The sequence below is a fragment of the Clinocottus analis genome, unplaced genomic scaffold, assembly GCF_023055335.1.
Source record: "Clinocottus analis isolate CAN_PGR_092001 unplaced genomic scaffold, fCliAna1.0.p SCAF_8, whole genome shotgun sequence".
NCBI lineage: Eukaryota > Metazoa > Chordata > Actinopteri > Perciformes > Cottidae > Clinocottus > Clinocottus analis.
Window position 1 is genome coordinate 12,244,502 of NW_027176240.1, and position 15,613 is coordinate 12,260,114.

The window sequence follows — 15,613 nt, forward strand, 5'->3', positions numbered from 1 at the left end:
TGGCAAAAATGTGTGACGATAACTTAAGCTTGTGATGGGACTTTTGCTACGTTAGTACCAAACTGACAGACTTTCAGTCCTGACCTTTAGGTGTCAGTCTCATCACAGAGTCCTTCAGACTTTGCCCAGACTGTACAAATCAATCAATATGCACACAGAAAACAAGCTGAATCAGATCGTAACGTAGCCGGCCTTTGGTAAGAAACAACTGTTAGGGGTGTATTATGTTCCTTTGTGTTGCACACAGCAGCATGAATCTCCCTCAGAATCAATCTTCAAGGGAAACAAACCATACGCCATGTTCGCGATAGTGGAAATTAGTGACTGATTTATTCAATACAACAAAGTCTAATCACTGCATGCATGTACAGAAACTGTTATTTTGCATACAGTTATAGAAGCTCTTAATGCAGCACACGAGTCAACTGAATGGACTTAGTGGCAATAAGCCAAAGTTTTAAATGAGCTCTTGCTCCGGCCAGGGAGCAAGAGCTGGTAAAGCTCTTGCTCATGTGATGGTAAAGAAACGTTTCACTGCCTTCAGTCTTTGCCTGAGTACAGACTTTCTGCATCACAATTAGGTCTGAATGGAAATTGACGCAAAAATGTATGACTGGTAATTTCTTATTACAAAGCCTTACAGTTGTTAAAGAATTTGGGGCTTTATTAAGTTGTCATAGAAAAGCTTAGTCATCCAGAAGATTGCAAAATTGCACTTATTACAGGCACTATGATTAAACGCTGGAAAAGATTTATAACTACATTATGAAGCAATTTCAGTAAAAAAAATAACTAATCTATGCTTTTACTTCAGTTATTATATACTTCCTTACTGCACTTGCTACACAGGTCCATGAAAACTGCAGGCTACCCCATCTGATGAGTAAAATCATGTAAAAACGATCAAAAATTACACAAAAGCTCCCGACTGGACCTCGTGGTGAAATTGTTTTTGTCATCTACTGTTCCAGAGGTCAAGAAGGAACTTTCCATCTCACTTATTCATTGATAAAATGGTGTTTCTTACTCTCAAAAAAAGTTGTTATACTTTGTTTCACAAAGTGTCAAAGCTGGGAATAACTAAAATGCACATTCAGCTCTATTTGCGTAGCTCCTTAAGTTCATTACATGACAACTGTGCAAAATGCAGAGTAGCTACAAAATGATGAGATTGTTTTCTCAACTAAACTGCATTTATTATGTGCAAATGACCATTAGAACCACACCATATGTTTAAACCTGCAATAACTGATACAGCGGCCCCCTGAGGGGCAGCTGAAACACAACATTGAGACATCAACAGCATTTAGTGTTCATTTGGAGTCATGTTTCTGCAACCTGATAAACATACAGTATGTCCATTCTGTCTTTTTTTAGCCCTGTTTTTGGTCTCTAACAACTCCTAAAGGAGAAATCAGTCAAGCTGCTGCTAAACAATGAGCTGAAACAATGTTCTATAAAGCTCTGAAAAGCCAAGGGGAGCCGCAAATCCGGATGTGAATTTCACAGGGGAGCCCTTTCACGTTGTCGTTTGATGCATTTTTAACATAAAAATATCGTTATAGCCGTTTTAAAGTATAGTTGTTACAGCCAATGTATTGTTTTACCCTAAACATTTTCTTGACTTATGGAAATGCAGCTCCAGTTTCACCACAGAGGTGGTAACACAGCAAGTCTTTTGTCATATCGAGATATCTGCATCTGAGGCGACAGTAATACCAGCAATGTAACTCTATAGCAGCACTGAGACCTGTTAAGAACTTGAACATCAGATCCAGCAGACTGTCTGTGAACACGCTCGGATAAGTATGGCTCCAGGGGACCGCAAGTCAGCAGGATAAATGACTTTGGCATAGAAATTCATTACTTTGCATTCATAATTGACTCTTACAGAATATGCTATTAAACAACGCACAGAAAAACATCCCTGTTTTTCTCCGACATATGTTTGTCAACTGAAAGCGATTAATTTTACTCTGCGTGTTATCCATCTCACTTAAAGCTCCGATGTTGTTGGTTAGAATATTCTTCTGCACTTAGTTGGAAGTTCAAGCACTTTCCTTCGGTAAATATTTCCTTTTGATTCCTATCTTAGATCAGCACAACAACTGGATTTCAGCACACATCAATATCTCACCTTGCCTTTATCCCTCATGGACCCTTTGCCGAGGATGGACATCTTCACTCCAGTCTCCTCTTGTAATCGTTTCATGGAATTTCCCCGTGGTCCAAGCAGCTTCCCGACAAAATTAAACTGTGACACAGGAGAAAAAAAGCAAACAGAATGCCTCGTCAAGGTTTTCAACATGTAAGAAGACAACAAATGAAAAATGTGACTGATGTGAAGATAAAAGTTTCCTCTTGTTGAAAGTAAAAGGTTTGTTATAAAAGATGTTTGCCGAGCTTTGTGTCTAATATGTACAAGAAGTTCCAAGAATGGACATGTTCGTAAATAAATGTTACCGTGGTCTGACTGAAAGAACCTGCATCAGTCGATTCAGTCCTAGTTCACTTAACGTTTTACTTAATAGTTTATATTTAATCTATATTTGCTTCTATTTTTTTATTTTTCATAATTCATATAAAAATACAATTATACATGTATATCATTTTATTTTTCATCATGTTTGTATCTTTGTATACTTATATAAAACTGATTCATGTGTAGTGTTTGACATTATAAGTTATTGTTAGTATAATTTAGTATTAATATTATTTTTGTGTGATTTATATTATTTTACTTGTGCTTATATCATTTTATTTTCATCATACTTATGTCAAAATGATTCATTTCCAGTGTTACAGATAATTTACTGTCTATTTAAAAAATCTAAATTTGATCTCCAATAAAAAAAAATAAAAAAGATGTTTTCTGACCATTAGTCATCTATTATCAATCAATCTCAGATTCCATTCACCATTCATCATGTGAGAAAACGCTGTAATGTGGCCTGTGATAAATCAATAGGATTGTGCTCCATGTAGCACATCAAAAGTAAATGTGAGTCTCATCTGCGGTCCTGCTTTACGTTTCCATTTGTTTACCTGTACCGTGGCCTCGCTAGTCATGTTTCTTATGGCCGTTTAGGGTCATCCATGTCATGTAGAGAAAAAAAGAAAAGGGAACATGGGCTCAAACCAATAATGTTCCTGAGACTGTTCCAGAGGTCAGTGCTGAGATAAAGTCAGAAAATAATGAGTTTCTTCCCAGTGGGAAATTAATACTATCCAGATGACAAACTATCAGATTCAAGCCTCGGGGCTCTGACTATCATTTCCCGCTCACTGTGCACCAGCTAGTGTTCATATTAAGAGAAGAAGCTCTGGGTTGTTGAAGGCACAACGCTGCTGAGATTATTGGTGATTAATCCAGGAGGGGAAACTCAGAACTGTCGTCACATGGGTTGTTTCTGAAGTAAATATGAGAAAACAAGCTACATATTTACTTAAAACAAGCCCCCGAAAGCTACTTGTACTATCTCACACACCATTTTTGTTAATTGTATTAAATGGTTCGACCTTCAAATGTTTGCTGCTGGATGAGATGGTAAGAGACCACCTCCAGAGGTGAACAGGTGGTCAGCCGCCCACCACTACACACTCTGGCCAACCCTAAAATGATATTAACCTTTTCACAAAGCAGCTTCTCCCACTGTGGCTGAGTGGATAATAACTTCAGTGCCAGCTGTGTGGCTGCTGCAACTCAACTCCGACAATTGCACACTCAGCGTATTTCATGAACATCATTAACATCGCGAGTGAACGCCACATCTCAGGTTAGAGAGGCGCCACGGGACCCAGAGATGAGACATCTTAAAAAAAAAAAACCTACTGCCCTTGCCTGTCCTCTGAACTGAATGATTAAGGCACCTTCGTGGATGCCTTTCTTCACAGGCGCTGCTTTGACAGGACTATCCTATAGCTGGCAGGGAGCTTGAGAGCAGATGGTCGTTGCGGCTAAGTTGAGAATGCGCTCGCTGGGCGGTAGAAGAAGAGTGGCCTGTTTTCATTAAGCTAATGAATGTCTGGAGCCACTCTGCTGCTCCATGGCGAGCAATTTGGGTTTTCAGAAAGGGGCACGGTTTGGTGTTAAATGAGGTTTGAAATGATGCAATGTGCCCCCTGCAGTCTCAACACTAACAACTATGCAAACGGAAAGGTGTTGTGAATACAACAATTACGCACAAAGAAATGTTGAACAAATACACTGGGTGCAGTTATTTGTACTTCACAAAGTGTAATTTCTACATGGGGGACAAACAACACAAAAGCCTTTGTGCAGGATGAATTCTACTATCGCTGTATTCCTTCTGAGGAGTAATTTTTTATATAGTTCAATGTAAAAAGTCTACAAAGCAGGAGGTGAAGATTGAGTCACGTCTCACTAATGTGGATCTGCAAACCTGGTGATGCAGCTGAGCAGAGCACTTTTCACAACTAGTCCTTAGTTGTACATTTGTATAAGATGATTACAAATTAAAGATTTTTTCCTGTGAAGCAACTATAGAGTTATATGAGTACAATTCTAAATTTCTGGAGCAGTGCAGATTTAAATTTACATTTGAGAATGATATTATTTTAATTTATTGAGATATTTTTTCAGGAAGTAATTCTATTGTAAAGTCATTATTCTGTCGTGTTATTTGTGTCATATAGCTGATCACCTTTATCACTATGCCTATCTTTTACTGCACCAAGCAATCATTATTATTATTATATAGGCCTTTCAAAATTCCACTATCAGTCAGCTAATATGAATTCTCCTCCTTTTTAAAAAAAATGTAATATGCTGGTGTCTGGTTTCATAAATGAATTAAATCAGTTCAAGGATATTTAAATGAATGACAATAGGACACTATTTTGGCACAAAAGAAAAAACAGAAGAAAGGGTTATTTTACAGTTCACACTTTTCATTGTGATTGTTCTCTGTATTCAACAACTGGTGTTATAGACCTAGTTTTTTAAAACTGTTTTACACCTGTAATGTACCACAACATCCCTGAGCTTGAAATTGTTAATATTAATAAAGGCTTTGGTGAGTGAAGTCTGACCACATATGGCTTATCTTATACATAATGTAAAACCATACACTGTTGTCTATTAGATGATTTATTTATTTGATGAAAGAAACAATGCTTCTGCTGCAGGCTGTAGCATTTTATCTTTATTTCATACCCTGTCAGTGCCCTATGAGACCCGAGATCTCTGTGAACACACAGTAACATCCCAGCTTGATATCAGAGCAGCCCAAAATATTTTTTTTTCCATATACCCATAATGATACTTGTAAATATTTTATACTTTCATGACCCTGATTCTATAATACAGCCAAATTTAAATCAAAGTGAAAGCATAAAAGCAAGTACGAATTCAGTTCCATTGAAAACCTGGAAATATTGAAACTTCAGCACTTAAACTTTGTCGAGGTCCTGTTGTAATGCAGAACTAATACCTAAAAAACCTTTTTGGGCTTTTAGGTTGGAAAATGTGCACGGTGGCTACCTTTTAATGCAGTTTACTGGGGCCAGGCAAGATTTGCAGATGTCCGGGGGCACTTACCGCCAGGTTAGCGAGCTGTGCTATTGGGGAAGTCCAGGTCCTGTCTGATAGGAGGATTAAAGCCTCAGGTAGAGGTTTATACTTTAATGACAGCTATGGATGACTGGGCCGTGAGCGTGTCAGAGGAGTGTGTCCTCTCAGCTCCACAGACATTTCAGGAAGCAGAAGGGAGGAGATTTACCGTTCACTTTGTTCACTGTATCTCATATAAAGTTATGACTTTGCTTTACAGCTGTTGTCTTAGTTGAGGGTGTTGTCTCCGGTCAAGATAAGAATAAAAAAAATCTGTTTTCTTATATTTTCCCAGTTGCAATGCATTTCACAGAGAGCGTAAACAGGTTTTAAGAAAAATGATAATTAAATTTGCCAGAGGGATGATCGGGCCCTAGAGCCTTTGTGCATGTCGGGTAAATGTCCGGGCGCCAACTGACGCAGCTGTCAATGTCTGTGTCTTTCCTGTGTTGAGTGTATGGTGTTTTATATATTATGTCTTGCAAATATTCCACCTCTTGCCGATTCTACTATGTAAATCCGCTAGTGAGCACGCAAAAACATATACATTATGTTGCTTTATGTCAGAGGTTCTTAAACCACTTTATCGGAAGGAAAATGTTCGAACCCCACCGTCCCAACAAAATTTAACAAAATAGTCTTTTCAAATTATAGATTAAAGAAAATTGAAATCCCTTTCAAGTGAACCAGATTGCTCCATCAGACAGAAACTAATAACATGTGCAATCACTTTGTTAGAAAAATTTAAATTAAGTTATATCTGTGCAAACAATAACTAATATTTGGTTATAAAAAAAGAAAGAAAAAAGATCTTATATGGTTGCAAGTAACCTGTTTTGCATTGAGTAGATTTTCAAGATATTAATAATGTAAAATCTGTGCAAAACACAATGAGTGCAGATATGTGGGCCATCACGTTGTATCAGCATTAGTAGCTGCAGTGAGCTGCTTTCCTCTACAAACATATTTCAAACAGGGTTGTAGATTTGATACGTTCTTTTTCATTTCATGCTCAATGTTGAGCTTAGATCTACATTGTGTTTTGAGAGATGCAACAGCAGAAAAGCTGACCTCGTGGAGATCTCACTGAGGTAGGCTTTAAGCAAAACGGCAACAATTACATTTATTTAATTTTTTTGAAGAATCTGCATTACCCCCCCGCGCCCCACCTGTAAAACCTCCGCGCCCCACGAGAGTGTTGCGCCCCACAGTTTGAGAACCACTGCTTTATGTGAAGTGGAGACCACTACAATGTTGTAAATTGGATGCTGTTTGTCACATAACACTAATTTCCTTTCGCCAGTAGGTGGCGCTTTGACCATGAGTGAAAAAAGGGGAATGGGGGAATGACGTAATATGGCCATAAAAAAATCTAAATGGCAGGCTTTTTGAAGTTCACATGTGACACATGTTCCTACACAATATCATACATGTAGGTGAAACTGGGAGTTTTACAGTGTTTAGGCTCTTCATTTGCACCCAAAATCTGCATCACAACAAACATACAAATGTAAGAATTCCTATTCGTAAACCCTGAAGTGTCACCCAGATGGCCTAGACACACAGAGACAGTGAACACAGCAAATAGTGTGATCCTTGTATATTTTAACAGATGACAAATAACTTGAGCCAAGATTTAAAAAAAAAGACACAGCCAGCGATGCCAAAGTGACGCAATTAGAAAAAAAACAATATTTTTTGCAAGTGTTGAACCAACTACGGCCTTGAATTGACTAACGACAAACACCAATTATTTTTCACATCCCTTCCACTTTTTTAACGAATGGAGAGACAAACCCTGCTCAAAATGCAACAAAAGAGAGTTGCACAGTCATGTTACACCGTCTAGCGGAGGACATTATTGTCTAATCCATTTTTTTATAATAAGAAGTGTTACCAGGCTTAGTTGTTGTTGTTTCGGCAACTTCGGAGCAGAATGTTTGTGTCCGTCTCATTTATTTAAGTTACGATGCGGCCTCTTCCTTTTGATTTGCTTTCCACAAACTCCTGTGAAGATACCTGGCTCTTAGCTGCTAATTGCATCCCTCTGTTGACCAGCTGAACTCTAACTATGTCTGCTGTGTTGCTGTCATGAAACCAAAACAATGAACTAAACTGCTCTCTAGAGCTAAGCGGGACTGCATAGCTGGGCGATAATAATTCTCTGTTAGTTAGGCACTGCAACCTTTAACATTACATGTATCATTTAAACCATTGTTATTGATTAGACCAGCTTTCAAAACATGTATTACTTTGTTTCCCCAGGTCTTCCTGTAGCTTTTTCACCACATTGCAATTTGCTCTTATTTTCTCTAGTTTTCTTTCTGTTGTGCACAACATGGTGAGACAATCTTGTCAATCGATAGCACAAGACAATTCATCAAGCCTAATCCCATCCAACCAAGAGTGTCAGGCTTTGATGCTGATTTGACTTCATAGCATAAACATGGAATTACAACTTTCGGGTCTGTCCCATGAAGCCATTGGGCCCAAAAATACTTTGTCTCACAGACTTTTAGAAAGAGACGTCTTTTTTAGAAGATATTTTGTTTTTAGTAGGGCTGGTCAAGTTAACGTTTTGAAAACGCGTTAACGCAGCAATCCTTTATTGGCAGTAATTATTTGATCATGCGTTAACTGCATTTTTTTTTCATTCGGAGGGTCTTATTACTGCCGCACACAGGTGTTGCACTTTAAATCTCTCCAGACGGTGTAGTTCAGGCATCTTACGGCTCTCCCAGTCCGGCCAGCGTGAAGTCAATCAAAAATGAAAAATAAATAAATAAGATGCACACTATTAATCTGTGACAACGGACCTGCTTTTACTTTGAAGGTGATTTACGTATGTGTGTGTGCGCTTCCGCAGCCTCTCTGACAGGCAGTGTTGATGACTTTCCAACTTGGTCCTGACGTGAAAGCACATATTTTTATGTAGTTTCTGCCCTCAACGAGTAGCGGCGCTGTGTGAGCCGCTCCGCCTCACAGAGCGCTCACAGGCAGTCCGTCTCACAGGAGCCTCACGCTGCAGTCTCTAAGTCCAGATTGAAAATCAATTGCGCATGCGCAAAGCTCCTGACCCCACGTGATACACCATGTACCATAGTGAGCCACTATGGCAGAGCACTTTAAGTCAGTATCACTTCTGGATCTTTACTCTTGTCTCAAAGAGATCTTTCCACACATGAGGAGGCATGCTCAGAAGTGCACTTGTTCAAGTCAACACAGACTGGACTTTTCTCACAGAGTAAAAAAACTGAACTGAACTGGAAAACATGAAAAGCACTTATTGCTTTTGTATGAAGTTAATTAAATGCTGGTCTTTAACATCTTTAAGGTAAGCAGCAGACTGAACATGGACAAAAGAAGAAGTGGCTTGTCCCCCACAGGGACCCTTACTACTGAACGCACTGTTTATGTTGTTCTCTGATAAAATACAAATGTTTCTTTTGTTACCTAAGAAAGAAAACAGATTCATATACTATATATGTATTTATGTTAACTTGCTGTTGCTCTGAAAGTGCCTGTTATATTGTTCTGATAACATTACTTTAAAATAAAAATACAATACACTTGTTTTTACTCGGCGCATAATGCGATTATTACATTTTTTCAACTTTGCCCAGACCTAGTTTTTAGGTAAATCAACTTGAATAGCTCTTATTTAAATCATTATGTCCTAAAAGTTGTGGAATGCACAAATCCAGTTCTGCTGTTCATGATGTGAATAAAAACAAGAATGCGCAGCTGGGAGGCGGGGTTTAAAGGAAACACTTGTGCGCTCGCTCCGTTGTCTCCATGAATGCCTGAAAAGATTGATAGAAGGTGTGGGTCATTTTATACTTGGAAGTTGGACTGTTTTTGCTTCATGCCCCCCTGAGTAACTTGGATACGAATGAATCGAGGCGCCTTCTCCTACACTGTATCCAGTTCTCTTTGTACATCCATTGACTCTATGCTGCATGCTGAGATGCTGTCACATTTCCAGTATGAATGGTCTATGTACTAGAAGCCTGCTAGTAATTAGTATTGGATCGAGCTGGGTCATTGTATCGTTGGGGCAATTCCTAACATGGGGAGGCATTTATCTTCATTGTATCTCGTGAGCAGCATTGTGGCAGACAAAGTCATCAGACAAACACTGACTCAGTGGATTCCCAAAGTGGAACTTAGACGCTATCGTACAAAGTGCCTAATTTTAATTCACACTCTGTACTCGTTCAGCTGTTATCTAAGCAAAACACCTTTCCACATGATAGGCCTTTCTTTGGGACACTGACAACTTTCAGACAAAAATGTAATTCCTACTTAGGTAGAGCACAGCTGCTGCACTATTTAAAGGTCACAATAACACAAAACTGATAAACTCAAATTTGGGACATCCACAAGGACACAATTAAATGTGTTGTAGGCTGTGTACTGTATGTACCTGCCGAATGAATAGCTGAAGCACAGTGTTACCCCACAGAGGTAATATTTAAAAATGAGTCACCATGTTTTAAACACACACACACACACACACACACACACACACACACACACACACACACACACACACACACACACACACACACGCACGCACAGAGTAGTCCCAGCACTGGACTCAGACAAGCAGACAGTATCAGCCATTGAAAATCCATTTCATGCCCCAAGGTTATGAGATGCTAATCAAGCTGTCTCATTAAACAGCAGAGGATAAATTCTAGTTAAGCGATAATGGAAATGACTACGCAGCTTAATCATATTTTTGCTGAGTAAATAGTGATCTCAGCGTACAATTTCAAGGCCTGCGTAAGCGTGTTGAATATATCATTTGTTTACATGTCAAAACGGGACAAGTACAGATGTACCCCTCTATTCTTAGCGTTAAGATCACCTGTTTTCAAGGTTCCATCCCTTTTTTCAGAAGAGATTAAAGAAAACAATGGGAAGGTCACTGGAGCAATCCGCCAAGGCCAACTTTTTTTTTTTTATCTTGACGGGCTATAAAAAGACCCCAAACCTAATGTCGATTTTACAGAGACTGGTGCACAAAACACTCATATTGTCCCTTGTGAATGAAACATACAAACAGGACCTGTCTGTAACAAGATGCAGCATCCCTCTAGGTTTTATCCAGCTGCTGCAGCTTCACTAAGTTGGATATTTCATCTGGTTTTAGTATCTTATGAACCAAATTCATACAACAAAAGATACTGTAGAAACACAGAACAAACTGAAAACCTTTAACTTTTAATGAGAAACTGGTGAAATACGATTTTATTGGCAAGTTGAGTTTAGCATTGATGCTATTTTGAATAAAATGTTCCTTTGTCAGCTTTCCAGCAAGTAGCTTACAATGAATTTTAGATGCTGACGGCTGAAAGTGAATGCATTATTCAGCGAGGAAGAGTAGTGTGACATGTACAATATATTATTGGTTTACTGAAGCATTGGAGTTGATTTGGGGGTGATTTTGAGAGAAGATGAAGTAGCAAAATACAATATGCCAATCAGGTTTTTACAGTTTAAATTTTCGGGCGAGCAACCTAGTAGGATATCCCTCTACCAGGATGCGAAGAAGTGCAATATATATTCATACAGAAAGAACAAAATTAAATCATAGTCAATTCACATGACAGACTTATACGTATAATGGGAGTAGTAATAATGGAAAAAATGATTACTAATAATAACAACAGCACCAGTGGACATAACATAATGATAAAGCAGTAATAGTAAAAGTAATAATAGATCCAATAAAATGCTGTTATGGCATTGACATAATGGTTTTGTTTGTTGTTGTCAAAAAATACACTTTTTTTAATACAGCATGATATTTACAAGAGAAGCATATTAACTTATAACATTAACAAGACCTTGAATTAAGGTGTGTCTGTAAGCCAACATGCACAACAACTAGCCAATGCAATACATGACTAATTCATGTAATTAACAACACCTGTGTTTGTCCTGCTATGACATGTGTTCACTGAGAACAGACTACAGTAAATGTGTCTGTATGGACCATTAAGAATGATTTAATCAGTACTGTTGTTTCTCTGTTAGTCGACGTTTATGTCACTTCGTCAAATCCGAAACCATGCGGAAGAATTCTCCCAAGTAATAATTTAATGACTTTGCATTCAATTAGAGTGCTGCAAGATGGCAGATACAAGCATGAATGAGCACTGTTAGAGTGCTGAAATGTGAAGTACAAATTTATGACATTTCATACTTTGCTACCAGTGAAAGTAAGACTGGACATTATTGAAATCGCTATGACACAAAGTAAGGTTCCAATGTGAAGTAAAATAGAATTATTTCGTTTGTGAATCTTAGTAGGGCCTGAGTAAAAAGTCAGATATATACATAAAAAACATCTTAATATGTTGTTTATCTTTGTTTAAGTGCAAACATAATGTTTTTGTTTGAAAGAGATATGATGGATAAGATAACATAAGTAACATCTCTGTTATATTATTAAACACCTTTTTTTGCAGGTGTATCTTAAGCAATCTTACACGGTATTATCACAAATGCAGGATAAACACATATTTGTATTTTTGTGTATTTTTAACCTGTGCATGATTGTGTCAAGTATTATCAAAACTGTATTTTGAACATTGTGAGGTATTTTCTGTGTGCTCCACTCTTTTAATCTTTTTTTCCTCATCCTCTGTCAAACAGTTGCTTCATGTGACTAATTATCATTAGCTGAAAGTGCAGTGTTGCCATGATGTTTAGGATAGTCGCACTGCGATGTCTTGTGGGGTGCTGACTGTGCAATTAGGTCACAGAAGTTGTTGTTGGACAACTGCTCCGTCCCTCTGGACCGCACTGCTCACTTTGCACAGCCGGTACTACTATGTTCCTGACAGAAAATCCAGATATTAAGCCTGTGTATTTTGCTCATGGAGTTTTCTGTTTATAAGTATATTATTATATACATAATATATATATATATATATATATATATATATATATATATATATATATATATATATATATATATATATATATATATATATAAGAATATTATTTTGGTGATTTTTAGGTTTTTTGACTCCAAGGCACACTGCTTTCATTAACCAGGAAATGACACAACTCAGTCACCAAACATAACGCTGGCATCGTATGTTTCTGAAAAACCATGAATATGTGTATGAATATGTTACATATCACCATTGTAACACACTTGCAAAATCGCAAAATGCCACATGGTTAATGTTGTGAAACGACTTAATAGGTTTAGACAACAAACTATTTGTCAGTGGTTAGAAAAAACTTAATGATTTGACCTCAAATAATAACTTAGCCCAGTAATGTAACAACTGTTATAACATAACTAGCATGAATAAATAACAACCATAGTTAGTGGACATTGTGTCAGGCCAATGTTTACTTTTGGTTTTACACACACAAGTTACAAACAGTGTCCTCAGGGTAAAAGTCCTGTGTTTGTTTGACCCACCAACCCACAGTTCCCCTCCCTTAGAAGTGACCTCTACTCAACAGCAAGATACTGTGGAGCTGTTGTCAGGAGGCAAACATTAACAGCTCCGCCACCAGCATTAATTAAACACCAGATGAGATGGAACAGCCATCAAATATGAATGCTTGACACGTGCCTCCTCAAACAGGTCCTCTACTCAGAATGAAATGCTGGCCAACGAGCACCTTGAGGTCAGAAAAAAGTATTTCAAAGACAACATCAGGATCAACCTCAAAAGACTCTTGTGAGCCTTGCTCAAAACCAAACAGCATGGAGTAAAGGTTTTCATGAAGAAGCCACACATGAAAACTATCTCCATCAGTCAAACAGCCGCAAATAAAGGAGAGTGCCCATCAAAAAGACTCTCCAACACTCCACTTTCAGCACCTCACATCAATGCCCATACTGCAGCACAGTTGGTGTTTCCAGGATTGGCCTCTTCAGCTGTTTGAAGACCCAAAATAAGGGCCGTCATACTGGACTTTGAGTGATCCCCATTGATGATGATGATGATGATGATGATGATGATGATGATGATGATGACATCTGTCCTAACCTGAGTATCAATCATACTTAAACAGAAGTATCTGGAGAAGCCATTCCAAAAAATATTGTGTTATTAGTTTTAAATACAGTATACAAAATCAATGCTTGCAAGTAGAAAATACTTTTAAACGAAAAATGGTTTGGGCAGAAAATGCACTTTATGAGGCAGAAAGACGAAGGCAGACAGATATCCCTGAGTCATTGTGGCCTTTTTCCGAAGAAACTGTCTCAATTGCCATTTTTTTATTGATTCAAAATCTATTTAATTGAGTGAGGAGTTCCTGAACACAGCTTAATTACTTTCTCAACGAATGATCCTGAGGAGGAAACAGCAAATTGATTTCTATGGAGTGTCCTCAGGGGCTCACTGGGCTAAAGCACCCCGCCTGTGCTCTGAGGAGCAGTTAAATGTTGCTCTGCCCGGCTGACATTCTCTTTTCTCCAGTCTTTCTCTAATAAGGTCGAAAAATCAGCTACTTTTAAAACATATGGCTGAAAATAAATAGCTGTGAGTTCATGAATCAAGTTGTTGGGTCAAGATGCAACACGCACAAAGGAACTTGACTTGAGACTGTGCAAGGCAATAACAACAGAATGGAAACTGTCAGTGTGTTGTTGGATCTCGTCCTCAGAACTATTTCACTGTGCAATCCAACCTGCAGCGACAGCAAGAGGAAAAGTGACCAGAAGTGATTCATTTCCAACAAATGCCTTAAGACAAAAAAGTGTCAGAGAATGTGGAAGCAGAGAGATCAACAGTGGTCAACCAGAAATGTTAAAGTCTTTAAGAGTTTTGGAGAAGAGAGTTGATGATGATGATGATGATGATGATTATGATGATGATGATGATGATGATGATGATGATAGCAATATTGTTGCAAACTGACCGCAAAGAACAGACCCTGCAGGTTTTATATATGATGGGAGGTGCTGGCAAGGTCACACTTAAACCTAAGATCAGATTTAGTGGACTGAAGTTTTTTTTTGGCGTCCAGAAAATATGGCATAGATAGTGAAACATACACTTAAGGACACAATGTAACAACACAGGCTGTTTTGTTTTATGGGACCTTAAAATAAATAGTTTTCAGCTACTCGTGGATGCCAAATATTCTACATCATTATATAGCTGTATTTACATTAGACCATGTAATGAAAAGCAGTTACAGTGATCATCAATGAACGATTCTGATAAATCATTATATATCTAAAGGTAAAAAATAAGAGTCAGTTTGCAACATTGTATAATGACTGGACACAGATATATATATACTGCATTTTAAAAGATACAATGAAATGATTCAGTAAAGCAATGAAAAAGATTATTACATAAAAGAAAACTACTCTGTAGTGATCAGTCTGTTGTCACAGTTATAAAACTAATGTTGTACACTACTAGCTGAGCGGGATACAAATCAATATACTGTATTGAAATACATTCTGTCAGAAGCTGTGTTGCTACACAGAGGCTATTATTGTAGGCTGTCCATTGTGTGTATGAATGCAAACTCAGCGGAGATGGATTCCTTGATTACAGCGGCAGCAAAGCCTTTTGGTTCTCCACAAGCAGCTGTGTGTTGTCGTTAAGCTGCCTGATGGAGCAGCCTCATTAGGCCACATTTCAAACTTTGTCACACCTGACATTTCACAAGTCAGAATAAGGCGTACCGTGTCACACAGTGATTTATGGTCAGTGTTCTCACTGTACCATCGAGTGCTTTAGTGCACTAAAAACTTTGCTTTTTTTTTGATGACTACATCAAAATATGTGACACTGTCTGGTGAGTTTCTATTAGCCTGTTTGAGGCTTCGGGGTATTTCCAGTGCCAAAAGCATTTGTGCAAAGAGCAGTGTGGAGACTATACACCAAGAGGCTTCATCCACCGATTAATAACTCAAATTAATGATTCATTATTACAACACACACAAACGCACACACAAAAGTTTTGTGTTTTTCAGTTTAAAAACTTGCATCTTGCCTCGGACTTTGACTGTTTTTGTCATTTCAAAAAACTGCAGATTTC

The 15,613-nt window shown here is 38.1% G+C and overlaps 1 protein-coding gene across 8 annotated transcripts in view; it reads right to left on the bottom strand.

The window, feature by feature from the left end:
• Positions 1-15,613, bottom strand: part of khdrbs2 (KH domain containing, RNA binding, signal transduction associated 2) — a 59,519-nt gene that overhangs the window by 32,929 nt on the left and 10,977 nt on the right. For all 8 annotated transcript variants that reach the window (XR_011077116.1, XR_011077114.1, XR_011077115.1 and 5 more), the window contains exon 3: positions 2,138-2,254. Coding sequence is in view for 1 of the 8 variants with exons in the window: in XM_068568677.1 (XP_068424778.1) it covers positions 2,138-2,254 (117 nt within the window). In the remaining 7 variants the exon portion in view is untranslated. The remainder of the gene's footprint in view (positions 1-2,137; positions 2,255-15,613) is intronic.